Source organism: Hoplias malabaricus, chromosome Y (assembly GCF_029633855.1).
Source record: "Hoplias malabaricus isolate fHopMal1 chromosome Y, fHopMal1.hap1, whole genome shotgun sequence".
Lineage (NCBI taxonomy): Eukaryota > Metazoa > Chordata > Actinopteri > Characiformes > Erythrinidae > Hoplias > Hoplias malabaricus.
Window position 1 is genome coordinate 80,114,013 of NC_089820.1, and position 15,000 is coordinate 80,129,012.

The window sequence follows — 15,000 nt, forward strand, 5'->3', positions numbered from 1 at the left end:
TGAGCAGGGCTCTGGCATTTGTTGTTTGTTACCAATGTGGCACTAATCAAGGTAGGGTTTACATCCGTGTGTGTGTGTGTGTGTGTGTGTGTGTGTGTGTGTGTGTTCCATTATTTACAGATTAAACAGCAGAAGCCTCCTTTAAAGGGTTAAAGTCCCATCCATTGCACTGGAAGGTCCTCAGGGACTCAGAAGTGGTTCTTCTAAAGAACTCCTTTGGGCAACTTAATTTTTAAGAGTGTTCTCTATCTACCTCTGAGCTAAATTTAGCTAAAGCTGTTCTCTCTTACTCCCTCCATATAATGCAATTAAACTGCAAACGTACCACAAGCAGCAGCATAATCCTGCGTTTGGCTGTTGCGTGATTGGTGCGTGCCCCACTACGCCCCCCCCACCCCACCCCCGGGGTGAGTATGTGTGTGCATGTGACCCTGCTATCCTCAACTGTCTCCTGTCACATTCATCTGGCCTGAATTAGATGCGTCCCTTCCCCATCACGCCTGTCATATCTCCAGCACAGGACGCTCCACCACACTGTAATCCACTCTGACAGCCACAGCGGTTCAATGCAAAGACATATGCATAAACCCCTGGCGAGAGAGAAAGCGAGAGAGAGAGAGAGAGAGAGAGAGAGAGAGAGAGAAAGCCTATTGGGAAGTGCTTTTCCGTTCTTGCCCTACATAAACATTATTCCACTCATGGAAAGTATTTTATATTTAAAGTGCCTTCAACTCATTATTTATTGAGTCAAATGGCTGAACCAGTTCATGCTCCATGGTGGGGGTCCTCCAGATGTGGGTAGCCATCTTTAAAAAAGGTTAACCCATAATTTCTGACATATATAGAGGCCACTATTTGTCAACATAATGACAGCTGCAGACTTGTGAAGGAGAATCAATGGCGAAAAAAAGTCAGAGCAGGTTATAAACACACTGCGTATCTCACACTACGTGACTGTATTTTGCCAATTTTTATGGAGACACGCTCTACACAACTGCGTGTACCATGCTATTAGCCCCCAGGCTCCTGAACCAATCACATGACTCACGTTCCCTAGGAGACAGATAAACACAAACCTACCACAACTTGCTGCAGTTATTGTTTGTGCTGCTATTTGTTTAGATCCAAAAAATTATCTATGGGTCACGGATGGGAAGATGTGATCAATACGGTCTCTACACACTGCACTGAGAAATGGAGAGACGAAGAATAGCACATACTAGAGGCTACATTCCACCTTAAATGGTTCTGAAATATCAAACAGCAGTAGGGTACAGTGTAGTTGCTGTGCCATTTAATGTGGAATTAAGATGAAATAAAGGCTGTAACGTCTTACTCAGTGGCCCACTGTGTTGTTACAGGTAATACTGGTTATTTGGGGACATGTGCATCTAGCACTATGTAATTTCTTGTAGTTTTCCATGGTTTGAGCGTTTAATCCGTCCTCCACTGTAATCACTCCTGCATGCTTGGACACATTGCTGGTTTTCTGTGCTCTGTTCTCATTGGCTGTTGTTGGAACTTGTTCAGCTTTGAGTTGGTGAAGAGTTTACGCTTCGCGATTACATCCAACGTCATGTAGAAATAAAATAAATGAATCAAACAAGTTTGATATGGTGCGACTGCTCTGAAACGCAATCTGGAGGCAAATGAAAAGAGTTATGGCTGTCATCAGCTGCAGGGGCGTCCAAACCCAGGGTGGTTTCATGGGCTTCTTCCTTTCTATATGTGCCTATGAGTGAGCTGCCTAGTGTCTCAGTCACACAGCTTCAGAATCTGGAGGTTGTGGGTTCAAGTCACACAGGTGACTGTGAGGAGTGTGGTGTGTTCTCCCTGTGTCTGCGTGGGTTTCCTCCAGGTGACTGTCTCTGAAGAGTGTGGTGTGTTCTCCCTGTGTCTGTGTGGGTTTCCTCCGGGTGACTGTCTGTGAGGAGAGTGGTGTGTTCTCCCTGTGTCTGCGTGGGTTTCCTCCGGGTGACTGTCTGTGAGGAGTGTGGTGTGTTCTCCCTGTGTCTGCGTGGGTTTCCTCCGGGTGACTGTCTGTGAGGAGTGTGGTGTGTTCTCTCTGTGTCTGCGTGGGTTTCCTCCGGGTGACTGTCTGTGAGGAGTGTGGTGTGTTCTCCCTGTGTCTGCGTGGGTTTTCTCCGGGTGACTGTCTGTGAGGAGTGTGTTGTGTTCTCCCTGTGTCTGCGTGGGTTTCCTCCGGGTGACTGTCTGTGAGGAGTGTGGTGTGTTCTCCCTGTGTCTGCATGGGTTTCCTCCGGGTGACTGTCTGTGAGGAGTGTGGTGTGTTCTCCCTGTGTCTGCATGGGTTTCCTCCGGGTGCTCCGGTTTCCTCCCACAGTCCAAAAACACGTTGGTAGGTGTACACTATTAAACGACTTCACTATATACCTGTATATTGAATGTAACCTGCGTAATCACTTTCTCTGTGGCGTCTCTTTGAGATTAACATATTTATTTATATACTTTAAATGGTGCAATATAAAGTAGCTGAATTCACTCATCACGAGTGTGAACATACCTTTGGTCGTAGAGAATTCCTTCTCAATCTGAACACCAGCGGAGTGGAGCTGTGTTAATATTCCTGTTCAGAGATTTTAAACCCGTCCCTTACTGCACCGCACAAAAGCCAGCTTTTCACAAGCACAAACAATTCCGCTCTGTAACATTTACATTCTCTTCCTTTCCCAAACCCACACGCTGCCGATTAAACATTTATTTTACGATATTACAATATCCTGGGCTTATTCATGTGCATGCTGATGGTGTTGAACTTGCCGAGACGGTGAAGAGGAGCGTGAGGAACAGCGCTAGAGCAAACGAACAGAGAGAGAGAACAAACAAAGGCTGGGTGTGGAACACTTCTCCTCCGGCTATCCTCCGCTCTGCTCCTCTTCTTCTGCTCTGCATGCACTCCTGCACACTCAGAACCTCCTCGCGTATGGGTTAGAGTGAGATAAAAAGCGTGTCCTGGTGTGGTCAAGGCCTTCCAGCCACATGTCTGTCTCATCACTTGTTCCTTTTCTTGAGTCTGATTATTAAATCTAGTGTTATTTGTTGATATTTGGGTCCTGGGTTCGGTCCTCACCTTGGGGCACTGTCTGTGAGGACTGTGGTGTGTTCTCTCTGTGTCTGTGTGTGTTTCCTCCGGGTGACTGTCTGTGAGGAGTGTGGTGTGTTCTCCCTGTGTCTGCGTGGGTTTCCTCCGGGTGACTGTCTGAGAGGAGTGTGGTGTGTTCTCCCTGTGTCTGCGTGGGTTTCCTCTGGGTGACTGTCTGTGAGGAGTGTGGTGTGTTCACCATGTGTCAGCGTGGGTTTCCTCCAGGTGACTGTCTATGTGGAGTGTGGTGTGTTCTCTCTGTGTCTGCGTGGGTTTTATCCGGGTGACTGTCTGTGTGGTGTGTTCTCTCTGTGTCTGTGTGGGTTTCCTCCGGGTGACTGTCTGTGAGGAGTGTGGTGTGTTCTCTCTGTGTCTGCGTGGGTTTCCTCCGGGTGACTGTCTGTGAGGAGTGTGGTGTGTTCTCCCTGTGTCTGCGTGGGTTTCCTCTGGGTGACTGTCTGTGAGGAGTGTGGTGTGTTCACCATGTGTCAGCGTGGGTTTCCTCCAGGTGACTGTCTGTGTGGAGTGTGGTGTGTTCTCTCTGTGTCTGCGTGGGTTTTCTCCGGGTGACTGTCTGTGTGGTGTGTTCTCTCTGTGTCTGTGTGGGTTTCCTCCGGGTGACTGTCTGTGAGGAGTGTGGTGTGTTCTCCCTGTGTCTGCGTGGGTTTCCTCTGGGTGACTGTCTGTGTGGAGTGTGGTGTGTTCTCTCTGTGTCTGCGTGGGTTTCCTCCGGGTGACTGTCTGTGAGGAGTGTGGTGTGTTCTCCCTGTGTCTGCGTGGGTTTCCTCCGGGTGACTGTCTGTGAGGAGTGTGGTGTGTTCTCCCTGTGTCTGCGTGGGTTTCCTCTGGGTGACTGTCTGTGTGGAGTGTGGTGTGTTCTCTCTGTGTCTGCGTGGGTTTCCTCCGGGTGACTGTCTGTGAGGAGTGTGGTGTGTTCTCTCTGTGTCTGCGTGGGTTTCCTCCGGGTGACTGTCTGTGAGGAGTGTGGTGTGTTCTCCCTGTGTCTGTGTGGGTTTCCTCCGGGTGACTGTCTGTGAGGAGTGTGGTGTGTTCTCCCTGTGTCTGTGTGGGTTTCCTCCGGGTGCTCCGGTTTCCTCCTACAGTCCAAAAACACACGTTGGTAGGTGGACTGGCGACTCAAAAGTGTCCGTAGGTGTGTGTGTGTGTGTCTGTGTTGCCCTGTGAAGGATTGGAACCCCCTCCAGGGTGTATTTCTGCCTTGCGCCCAATGATTCCAGGTAGGCTCTGGACCCTGAACTGGATAAGCGCTTATGAATGATTTTATTTTTTTGTACAAACACTAAATATAATTATACTGTAATTGATTAAACATGTAAATGTGTTAATAGTTTTAAATTTAATAACCAAAATTGTTTTTAAATCATTATCTTAAAAGGTTAAATTAAGGTACAGAGGAAAAACTCAGGAGCTGTTAGTTTTAACCAGTTACTGGCATTTTCACCCACTGCTTTTTACTCAGTAACCTGTGGCTGTTTGTGAGCAGTTGATTTTGTTTCAGTTTTGTGGCAGAACAGAGGAGAGGAGGAGCTAAAGAGATCAGGGGGGAGCTCCCAACATGCTCAGCGGCCACACCTTCCTTAGTTTAGGGGCTATTTTGAGGGGTTTAATATCATTGTTTGGGGGTTACTAAGTAGAATAACACAGCAAATGGTATTTAAAAAAGAGGTATAATCAACTTGCTTTTTGGGCGATTTTTGGTGTCCGTTCCTAGCACTGAAAGCCCACTGCAGTCACCTCCTTTACAGAGCAGCAGAGACCTTTCCTTCCATTCAATACCAGCCAAAACCCACCACTGATGCGTGACAGGCTCGGCTTCTGTGTGTTTGTTCAAGGCTGTCGTTTGCTGCTGGGTATCGAATGGGCCCCGAGTTCATTCACTGCACATACGCTCAGATCCCGATACTTCTCCAGACTCATATCCAAACCCTTTAAACTAGGGCAGGAGGAGCTGACATTCTGCCTTAACGATCCCATTCATTAATCAATCACAACTTCCGTAGAAGACTGTGTGTGTTATTGGGGTGTGTGTGTGTGTGTGTGTGAGGTCTGGAATCCCTTTGCGTTTGGGTGCTGCAGCTCCAAAGTCTCTGAAAGCTGCTCAGTTCTATTCGAGTTGTGGGGAGAGCGATCGATACAGCCATTAATTCTACTTAGCGGCGGTACAAGCCCAGGCTGTAGGCCGCACAAAGGCCAGCGCCATTGAATGGCTGACCTTTCTGAGCCGTGTGCCGCCATTCATCTCCGGAAGCAGTGTGGTGAGGCTGGGAAAGGGTGGAGGGCTGGCAGGGGGCGGGGGACGACACTTTAGTTGGCTAGGGGCAGGACAGGCGGGTCCAGCTGTGTAGCCAGGAATTCATTTCAGGAGAAAAGACGCTGAACTAAATGACTGAGGGACCTGTAAAACAAAGGTGGACACCCAGTATGGTGGCCAAAAGAGTATCATGTCACTCCCAGATCCAATTTGTCACAACACAATCCTGGGAAGATTTACGCTCCTCTTGCCGACAGTTGGTATTGAGCACTGCGACCATAACCTGCGTTTCTATAGAGATTATACAAATGGCTGTGCTGTCAATAGCTGAATTCACTAACTCTTGGAGTGTATATGTATATATTATGCATTTTTGGACATACTCTCTGACTGAGTGTGTTGCACATGGCTCCGCAGCAATGGGAGTGAAGAATGCCTGGGAAAGGGGAAGCATGCATCATGCATGTGCATGTGTTTTAAAAGTGCTAGCTGCAGGGAATTGCTAATTGGTTATCATCCTCCTCTAGAGGCTGCTTACGAGCGGTTGGAGGTGCTTCAACCAGCAATGGGACCTTGATCTTCTCCTGACCGCAGTGAGCATTAAGGGTCAATGCCCAGTGGACACCCCCCAGCTGCCGAATGGCCCACACAGGGACCTGCAATCCGTCCTGATCATGTTGGCCTTTATCCACAGGAAGGGTGCGTGCGACCCTTTATCCACAGGAACTGTTTAAGCACACTGGGATTTCAGCAAGGGGAAGTCCTATGGAAATTTATGTAGCGTCAGTGCTTTTTTAGCCCACCGAAATCTGCTTCTGTCATCACTTACAGCAAAACGGCTAGCAGTCGAATACAACGCGCATTAGCGTAATCACACAGCACGTAAAGATTTATGTCTTTTGTGCATAAATTTGTGTCTTACAGCAGGTGGCTAATTTGTCATTATGACAGCCTTATTATCACCCCTATTATCATGAAGCGTGTGTTACCAACAGCAACCGAAGCATTGCACGCTCACGTCCGTGTGGTCTGTCTGTCCAGAGCACGCCGCGTGTAAGCAAACGTGTCCGGAAAATATCTTTCAACGACTAATTCAAGGGTAATAAACCGTGCATTAGCAGACGGTGGTGTGATGAAAAGAAGCTAATGTGGTGTAATTAGAACCCGAGACAGTATGTCTCTTGCTATTGTGTTTACATTCGTCCCTTAGTGCGACTTGGCCCTTTCTTTGGGGTCGAGAACATTCGGGAGTCGTAAGAGCTCTTCATCAGGCGTGCATCCACCCTCGAGGGGCTGTACTGAATGATTAGCCAATACACAACCTGTTCAAAGTAGACCCTCTTCAAACAAGTGAGCTACTTTAACAATGAAATCATATGTGAAAAAACACATTTTCAATGCATTAGGACGGTAACTTGGGATCTGGAGTTTCCAACAGCCTATAAACTAAGGCTAGGGTTAGGGTTAGGGTTAAAATCTTACATAGTGCTGCATCGTACGTAGATAGCGGTCGTTTCAGGTGTTGTCCCGCCTCCTCGTCTGGGTCTGTCCAATCACAGAGCAGGATCGACCTTAACGTGAGTGTGAGCGAAAAAGCCTATTGTCAAAGTTGGCTGAAATCGGTCATTAAGAACAGGGTTGTTCAGACAGAGGGAGAACAGGGCTTAAGTGTTTGATCCTTGTGGCATTTTGAACAAAGCTCCCAAAAATTGATTTTTTTTTTCAAATATGTCCTCAACAGGTTACAGCCTACCCCAAGAATCTGAGGCCACTTGTCTAGATCTGGGTCGAATCAGTACTAAGGACTAAGAATGGTTCTTTTCCACTGCACTTCCACTTTCCCTACTTTGCTCGGGTCTTTTGCGTTAGGCAAACCTGGCGTCTGGAATCCGGTACTGTCTGTTGAGTTGAGTAGGGACTGGACCATGACGTGTAAAACTTGCAGAGCGCTAACTGACCCGAGAGACAAGGGACATAGAGCTGTGTCGAGTCCCAAAAGACAACACCATGCAAATACTCAATAAGTAAGCTATGCCTAACATTACTGCTGCCTCTGTTGTGGTTTCCAAACTCTGTTGTTCCTGTTAGAGACTGTGGATTGTGCCATCGATGGCTACATTTCAGGGGGAAACCAACCAGGTGCCAAGCGAGTACAGAACAGAACCATATAGAGGAAAAGTTCTAGAAGTTTCTTTGGACTTCCCGGGGGCTAACATCTACGCAAAGTGGGGATTAGTTTTGGCCCAAAGTTGCAGGAACTTCCTCACAGAACCTGACCCAGACTCAGGATTTCAATCTTATGAATGCAAATACATATTTAGTGTTGCCTGGAAAAAGGAAAAGACTCAGCCTGTGTGATTAAAGGAATAGTACAATAGCAGAAATAATGATGTCCTTGGAGTATCCAGCCAAAGGAGCAGCCGTGCTCGTGCTGTGCATATTTCCGATCTGTGTGCTTAGATAGTGGCTGGTGCTTTGGGATATCTATCTGTAGGCCTTCGTTCTCTCTTTCTGTATAAATCAGAGCAAAAGAGAGGTTTGGGGTTTTTATCCAGCTTTCTGCTTCGCTCCGTACGGAAGCCTGATTTGAAAAGCTCTCACGTGCCGGGGCTCTCAATGCCAGCCCGCAGGATCCTTGTTTTCTGAAGCGAGTGCTGATTTTTTCAGTGCTATCGACTTGAAATGTGTTTGGAATGAATGGGGCGCTCCAGATCCACTGAGCTTTGCAGGTTCCCCGCTAACCTAAAGGACGCAGCGGTTAAAAGGGATCTGTTGGCAAACGCATCCCAGCTGTGGCGGTGCGTCGAAGGGCTGCATCTGAAAGCCTAAAACCTGCGTTTAGACCCGCCATGCAAGCCTGAAAAACGTAGGGCCTCTGACGTCAACGTACTGTCCCGTGGAGGCAGCCACTTCCTGTCGTGCCTGAGCCGCGACAAGTCACTCCAGGGAAGTCTTTCATCGCGGCTGCCATGGCAACAGCGCCACGGGGTGAATGCGGAAGCTCACCTGCTGTTCCCTTCTCGCTCTCTGTCGCCTCGCTCCGTTTCATCTCCCTATTTCGCTCTCTCCCTCTTCCTTTCACTCCCTCCCTTCTTTCTTTGCGTGAATGCCGTTTGTGCCTGGTCTTGCATTCTTCCTTCTGTTGTCACATTCGGAGAGATACAAGGCGGTGCAATTTCCCCGCTTCTCACAGGAAATAGGGCCTCGGAGGAAGCAACTTTTCCACCTGCAGTCGTGTCAAGAAGAGCCCCGTGTTCCGATTCTGGGAAGGAATCCCAGTCGTCCCCTTGCACCCTCGATTTTTGAGGAAGTCTGTGCACCCTATGGGGCTCCTTCTCATCAAACACTGCTTCTGAAATCCAGCAGGTTCTTTGGGACTTGGTGTCATTAGCAACAGGACTGGATTTTACTTTACTGGGAAGGCTTTCTACACCAGATTGTTGTGAGGATTTGGTTGAATTGAGCCATGAGAACTTTTAGAGAGGCCAGGTACTGATGTTACGACCAAAAACACCACTCCAACTCGCCTGGAACCCTGGCTTCACACTATTTTGCTTTGGGCAAAGGTAATTTCCCGTAACCAGAACACGGTGGACAACTCCCTCTAAATGGCAGAAGTGGGTTAACTAGGAGTTAATCAGCCACAGCACTCAGTTCTTTACCAGATTAATGTCAAACGGTTAGATACAAAAGCTTGAGAGAGCTTCCCATCCCCATCATCCAGGTATTATATGAGAGGATCTGCTCTCTGCCACTGCCAGCAAGTAAACAAATGCAAATTCTCAGCTCTAGTGTTTCTTTCTCTCTGTCTCTGATGCAGAGCAAGTGCTTCCAATCCATGAAATAAAGGGCAAGCTCATATGTCTGTAACCTGCATAAAAACAACTAGACCTACATTCACACCCTGGTCACACTGTGGGTCTTCATTCATTAGGCTGCATGACCTCTACATATGACTTTATAGACGTGTGTGTCTGTTGTAGGTGCAGTACCTGGTGGTTCACTAACGGTACAGAGAGTGTAAACCTCATCTAAGGCACAGCAGGTGTCTAAACGTGTGGCAGTGAAAATCAAAATCCATTATATTCTTTACTGTAGAAGGAAAGCTTTAATATTAAAACTGTTTTAAATATAAAAACAAAATAAAAGACTGGTGTCGATATGGGATTTATGAAATCAATATGTAAATTTACAATTAATATAAAAGCAATGGTACAGTTACTTTCCTAAATTAAGGGTACTGTCAAATCTTAAGGGTACAAAGGAGTTTTATTAAGTAACATATGCAGGAAATAACTAATGCACAATCAATGATATTCATTCATTCATTCATTCATTCATTGTCTGTAACCATTATCCAGTTCAGGGTCGCGGTGGGTCCAGAGCCTACCTGGAATCATTGGGCTCAAGGCGGGAATACACCCTGGAGGGGTGCCAGTCCTTCACAGGGCGACACACACTCACACATTCATTCACACACTCACACCTACGAACACTTTATGAGTCGCCAATCCACCTACTGACGTGTGTTTTCGGGCTGTGGGAGGAAACCAGAGCACCCGGAGGAAACCCACGCGGACACAGGGAGAACACACCACACTCCTCACAGACAGTCACCCGGAGGAAACCCACGCAGACACAGAGAGAACACACCACACTCCTCACAGACAGTCACCCGGAGGAAACCCACACAGACACAGGGAGAACCCACCACACTCCTCACAGACAGTCACCCGGAGGAAACCCACGCGGACACAGGGAGAACACACCAACTCCTCACAGACAGTCACCCGGAGCGGGACTTGTAATTCAAACAATTCTTTTGTCATTTTATGGTAACTATTGTGTTACTGAATTAAAAATGACAATAGTCATTTCATTAGAAAGACAATACACTAAAATGAAGTAGTGTGAAAAGAGCAGGAGAATGTGTTTAAATATTGAATTACAATTAAACTTGACACAAAACATGCTTTAAAACACATCTGTTGACTGATATAAGCTTCTGAAGAGTCTGTCTGGACTCACGATGTGGGCGTGAGATGCAGGGGCAGGGGCAGGAGAGGGAAAGTGTGAGAGCAGCATCTGCTGATGGTCAGCAGTTGCCAGTTTTGCATGTTTTTTTTTTTTTTGAAGCTTTAAAGGCAGGGATATCTGTGTTGGCGCAACGCTGAGATGGAGCGAGTGTGTGAGGGCCGCTTCCATCAGACCACTCTAATCCAGCACCACCGGCTTACACACACCCGGGTTAATGGACTGACCGCTGCTATAAGGATGGTTTAGGGCAGATAAATATGTTGCAGGAATTAGGCCTTAAACCTCAGCTGCTGCATCTTATCACGCGGTTAAACTCTCTGAGTGTGTGTGTGTGTGTGTGTGTGTGTGTGTGTGTGTGTGTTGTATATACTGTGTACTCTGAGAGATTCCAGCTGTTAGTGGGTGTCTCATGGACCATGTTCTAAATGTATTGGTCTCATCCTAACACCTCAGGATTAACCTCTCTCTCTCTCTCTCTCTCTCTCTCTCTCTCTCTCTCTCTCTCTCTCTCTCTCTCTCTCTCTCTCTCTCTCTCTCTCCCTCTCTCTCTCGTTCTCTCTTTTGCAGATGACACGGCCTATTCAGGTTAAACCAGCTGACAGCGAGAGTCGTGGAGGTATAGCTAAATCTATTACATTCTCCTCAGCTATTCTCTCTCTCTCTATATATATATATATATATATATCTTTCCCGCTCATTTTTCCCCACCTCACTGTCTCTTTATATGTGGCTTTTATTCTTGATATTAACCTTGACTTATGTAATCTTATTCTGTGTGGTTAGCTTCTTATTTTCTCCCTCTCACTTTCTCTCTCTGTCTCTCTCTCTGTCTCTGTCTCTCTCTCTCTCTCTCTCAAGTTCTGTAATATTTTCCTCTATCTCTCGCTCTTTCTCTCATTCTCTTATTGTTTTTCCTGTTTTTTTTTTATACACCACATCCGCCACCACTCCTTTCTCTCTCTCTCTGTCTCTCTCTCTGTCTCTCTCTCTCTCTCTCTCTCTCTCTCTCATGGCTGATGTGGGTATTCATTTTGACTAAAGTGATTGCGTTATTGAGTGGAGAAGTGTGTGTAGGCCACATCCTGGCCCTGCCAAGTGCATTACCATTAGACTGTAAATTAAAAAGTCATTAGAGGAGAGAGTGTGACTGGGGCCAGGGATTTCACAGCCCTGCCTGCTTTTGTTAAATATACGAGCCTGTCTGAGAGAGAGAGAGAGAGAGAGAGAGAGAGAGAGAGAGAGAGAGAGTGTTGAAGACCATGGCAAAGTTCCTACTATTTTATTGATCACTCTTTGCGCTCAACTCTCTCTCTCTTTCTCTCTCTCTCTCTCTCTCTCTCTCACACACACACACATCTCTGGGGTTAAGTATGTGTGTTTATGGCTGCACAGTTTGTTCTTTGTTTTTTACATATTCATCTCTGCGGTGCTGATATTACAGAAGACTGGCTAAGCACAGTTCCTTCTCCTTCACTCAGCTACAAATCACGAGTAACAGAATGGTCTTTAGTGCTCTCCTTCAAGTGTGTTAAGCTGTGCATCTACATTATGGATTCTGCAAAGCAAATGTGTGTGTGTGTGTGTTCGGACCACAGACCACTGACTACACAAATCGTGTCAATGAGAGCCTGAGAGAGTCGTTTTCTCACTTCAGTGCCTCACACACTCACATGTGACTATTTCTATTGCAAGCCAAGCTCTACACACTTCTCTGCGCTGTTCACATTCAGTTCATTTCCTCCTCTACATTTTGCTCTAAACTCAAGTAGAAAGCAAGAAATAGATACTGCTCTTATTACGATTTCATTTTATTTAGTATTTCTAATGTGTCAAATGTAGCTGTAATATTTTACAGACAATCACATAGTAAAAACAAACTACATACAATACTTACAAAGCTGAAAAGCAAGTAGCTGTGTGCTAACTATCTGTTGCTTTTAGCTTATGCTGCTAGTTTAAGTAAACATAAAAAATAAGCTAATGCGCTAAACATTTAACTAAAAAACAAAGATGTTTTTGACTACTTCTTTTTATTATGTGCTTTAAGAATCACCAACATGAGACCAGCTTCCACAAGTGAGGGCTAAAGTAGCTATGGTAAGCTAATGTGATGTTAGCAAATGAGCTAAATGGGAAAATTAGCTGACTGGCTAACTAACTACAGCCAATATGAGCTAGTTTATATATGTATATATATATGAGTGTTTTGTTAGCTAGCATAGCTAAAAGCATCTACAACAATGAGTAGCTTTGGCCAAGCGTTCTTGTGAAACAGTATTGAGAACCAGAACTTTACTTCTGTGAGGCATATATTAGCTCAGATTAACATTAGCATAATTTTGCTCACACTGTAATAATTTTACACACATGTAAGAGGATTACAGGATTAACACTAACAGTACTCATAGTTTAATACTAGTTGGAATTTTCAGTATTTTACCCACATCCCCCTGACCCTTACTGGTCAAAAAAAAATAATAATAATAATCAACTTCCAAACTGACTCCAATATATTCATCAGCAGATCACACACTGCAACTCTAGCAGACTGGCTGATCTGGGACTGAGATAGCAGCATGCAGCAGATGAGCTCGATAATGATTGGCTGAACACCGTAGTTAAGGTGGTGTCTCTTGAGGCTGGAACTCATTTCAGATGTACTTAAGCAACCACATCAAAATACAAAGAATCTGAGCTTTTTATAGTCTGCAGGAAAGAAAAAAAAAAACATCTCTTATCTACTGTAATTGAAATGCTACCCTTGAAAACATGGATCAATGGAATAATGGAGCGTCTACAAGGGCACCTTCAACGCAGGGGAACAAGGAAAGAATCTCCAAACTGTTTACTCACATATATAGAAGCACTTCGTTGTCACACACACACACACACACAAATACACAGTATTGTAGTTCTTGGCGTACTCACATTATTTACGCTGTTCTGTTCTAAACTGGTTCTTTCAGAGACTACAAAGCTATCTGATCCCCACTCTTATTTAAGTAGCACTTATAATTAAATATATATATAATGTGTTTTAAAAAAGTACTTATTGTGACTTTAAAATAATAAATAAATAAATGCATACAAAGTGAGTACAGCCATTTTCTTACATTTTGTTTTTTCCCCAAGTCAGACAGCTCCCCATGGCCCAAACACACCATCACAGGACCAAACTAGCTCCCCTCGCTCTGTCATAAACTATATTAATCCTCCCTCCCTCTCTCTCTCTCTCTCTCTCTCTCTCTCTCTCTCTCTCTCTCTCTCTCTCTCCAACACAGCTCTGGAATACCAAGTGTTCCTCAGCAGCGCAAACAAAAGAGGCTCAGACTCACGTCTCTGACAGCCGACAAAGATGGCCATTTAAAAGGGGGCTTTTGTGTGTTTTGATGTCTTCTTCTGGCAGATAGTTCTTGGCAAAAGGCATTGTGGGTAGAGCTGGGGAACTTGGGTGAATATGGCTGATGAAGAGGTTGGCTGCAATCAACTTGAGTGACCTCTTAATTGAAGTGCTATTGGGCTAGCGCTAAGATGTGTGTTTCACACACACACACACACACACGGTTACATAAGCATGTATCATATCCACCCACACTGCAAGCTCACGCTTAAATGGCCTCTGAGAGATGGATAGACATAGATTTCTTTGGATTTTTCTGCATGGAAGGCTTTAGTATTGCACTAGCATGTGTTTTAGCATCATGCTAACACTTTTGAAGGCTTTAGCTTTAGAGTGAGGCATAGCAGTGATATTTATTAATGGGCACAGAAGGCATATTGTACACTGAAGTCTGCATATTGCTGTGTTAGTCATATTCTAAATTTAAGGATCCTTAAATCATTCTCTCTAATGATTTTTCTTTACATTCTGAAGTAGTCATTACATTGAAACCTAGTGGATTTGATTTATAAGATAAGGACCATACGCTGGTGCATTCAGGGGCTGCAAAGCAATTCTGATTCTTCATCTCATGTGATTTTAGAGGGAAAAAAATGTTAAAATACAAAACTGTCACTTTTATAAATACTGTTAGCCTGTTAGCTGCTTTTACTAGCTGTAAAAATGACCTGTTGCAGCTTTAAGACCCCTTATCACGGTGCTAACTGCTTATGTGTCAACACATGTCTCACAGGTAAAGCACATGTAGATTGTCAGTGCTCTGAAAACACTTTAGATGATGTTAACCAAAGTCATTCCCTTTAATAAACAAATGCACAAACAATAGTGGACGACTAGCGCTTAGCTGCTTTGGAGATGACATTAGCTAAACTGTGCTTATGCTATATTAGCCATTCTGTAGGTATTTGTTTCAGTAAATGTCAGTATATATACGGGTGCACATGTATAACTTAAAAAATATGCTGTGAAATATTTAATACGTTTCTGTAAAACTCAATAAACCCCTTTGCCTTAGGCTCTTGGTCGCATTGATCTGATGTATGCAGTGTGTAGTTGGTGTAGCGTACAATGAAGCCTCAAAGAGTTTTGAGCTTTGAAGCTTCGAATCATAACATTTTCTTCCCGCACTGAAATGGGTGTTTTTGTGTTGCATTAATGCAACGGTAATATGCCTTCACAATGTATCTG

At 45.1% G+C, this 15,000-nt stretch overlaps 1 protein-coding gene across 1 annotated transcript in view; it reads left to right on the forward strand.

The window, feature by feature from the left end:
• The window catches only part of LOC136678554 (CUGBP Elav-like family member 5), a 113,800-nt gene that overhangs the window by 80,271 nt on the left and 18,529 nt on the right, over positions 1-15,000 (forward strand). The window contains exon 3 of the mRNA XM_066656599.1: positions 10,980-11,057. Coding sequence (XP_066512696.1) covers positions 10,980-11,057 — 78 coding nt within the window. The remainder of the gene's footprint in view (positions 1-10,979; positions 11,058-15,000) is intronic.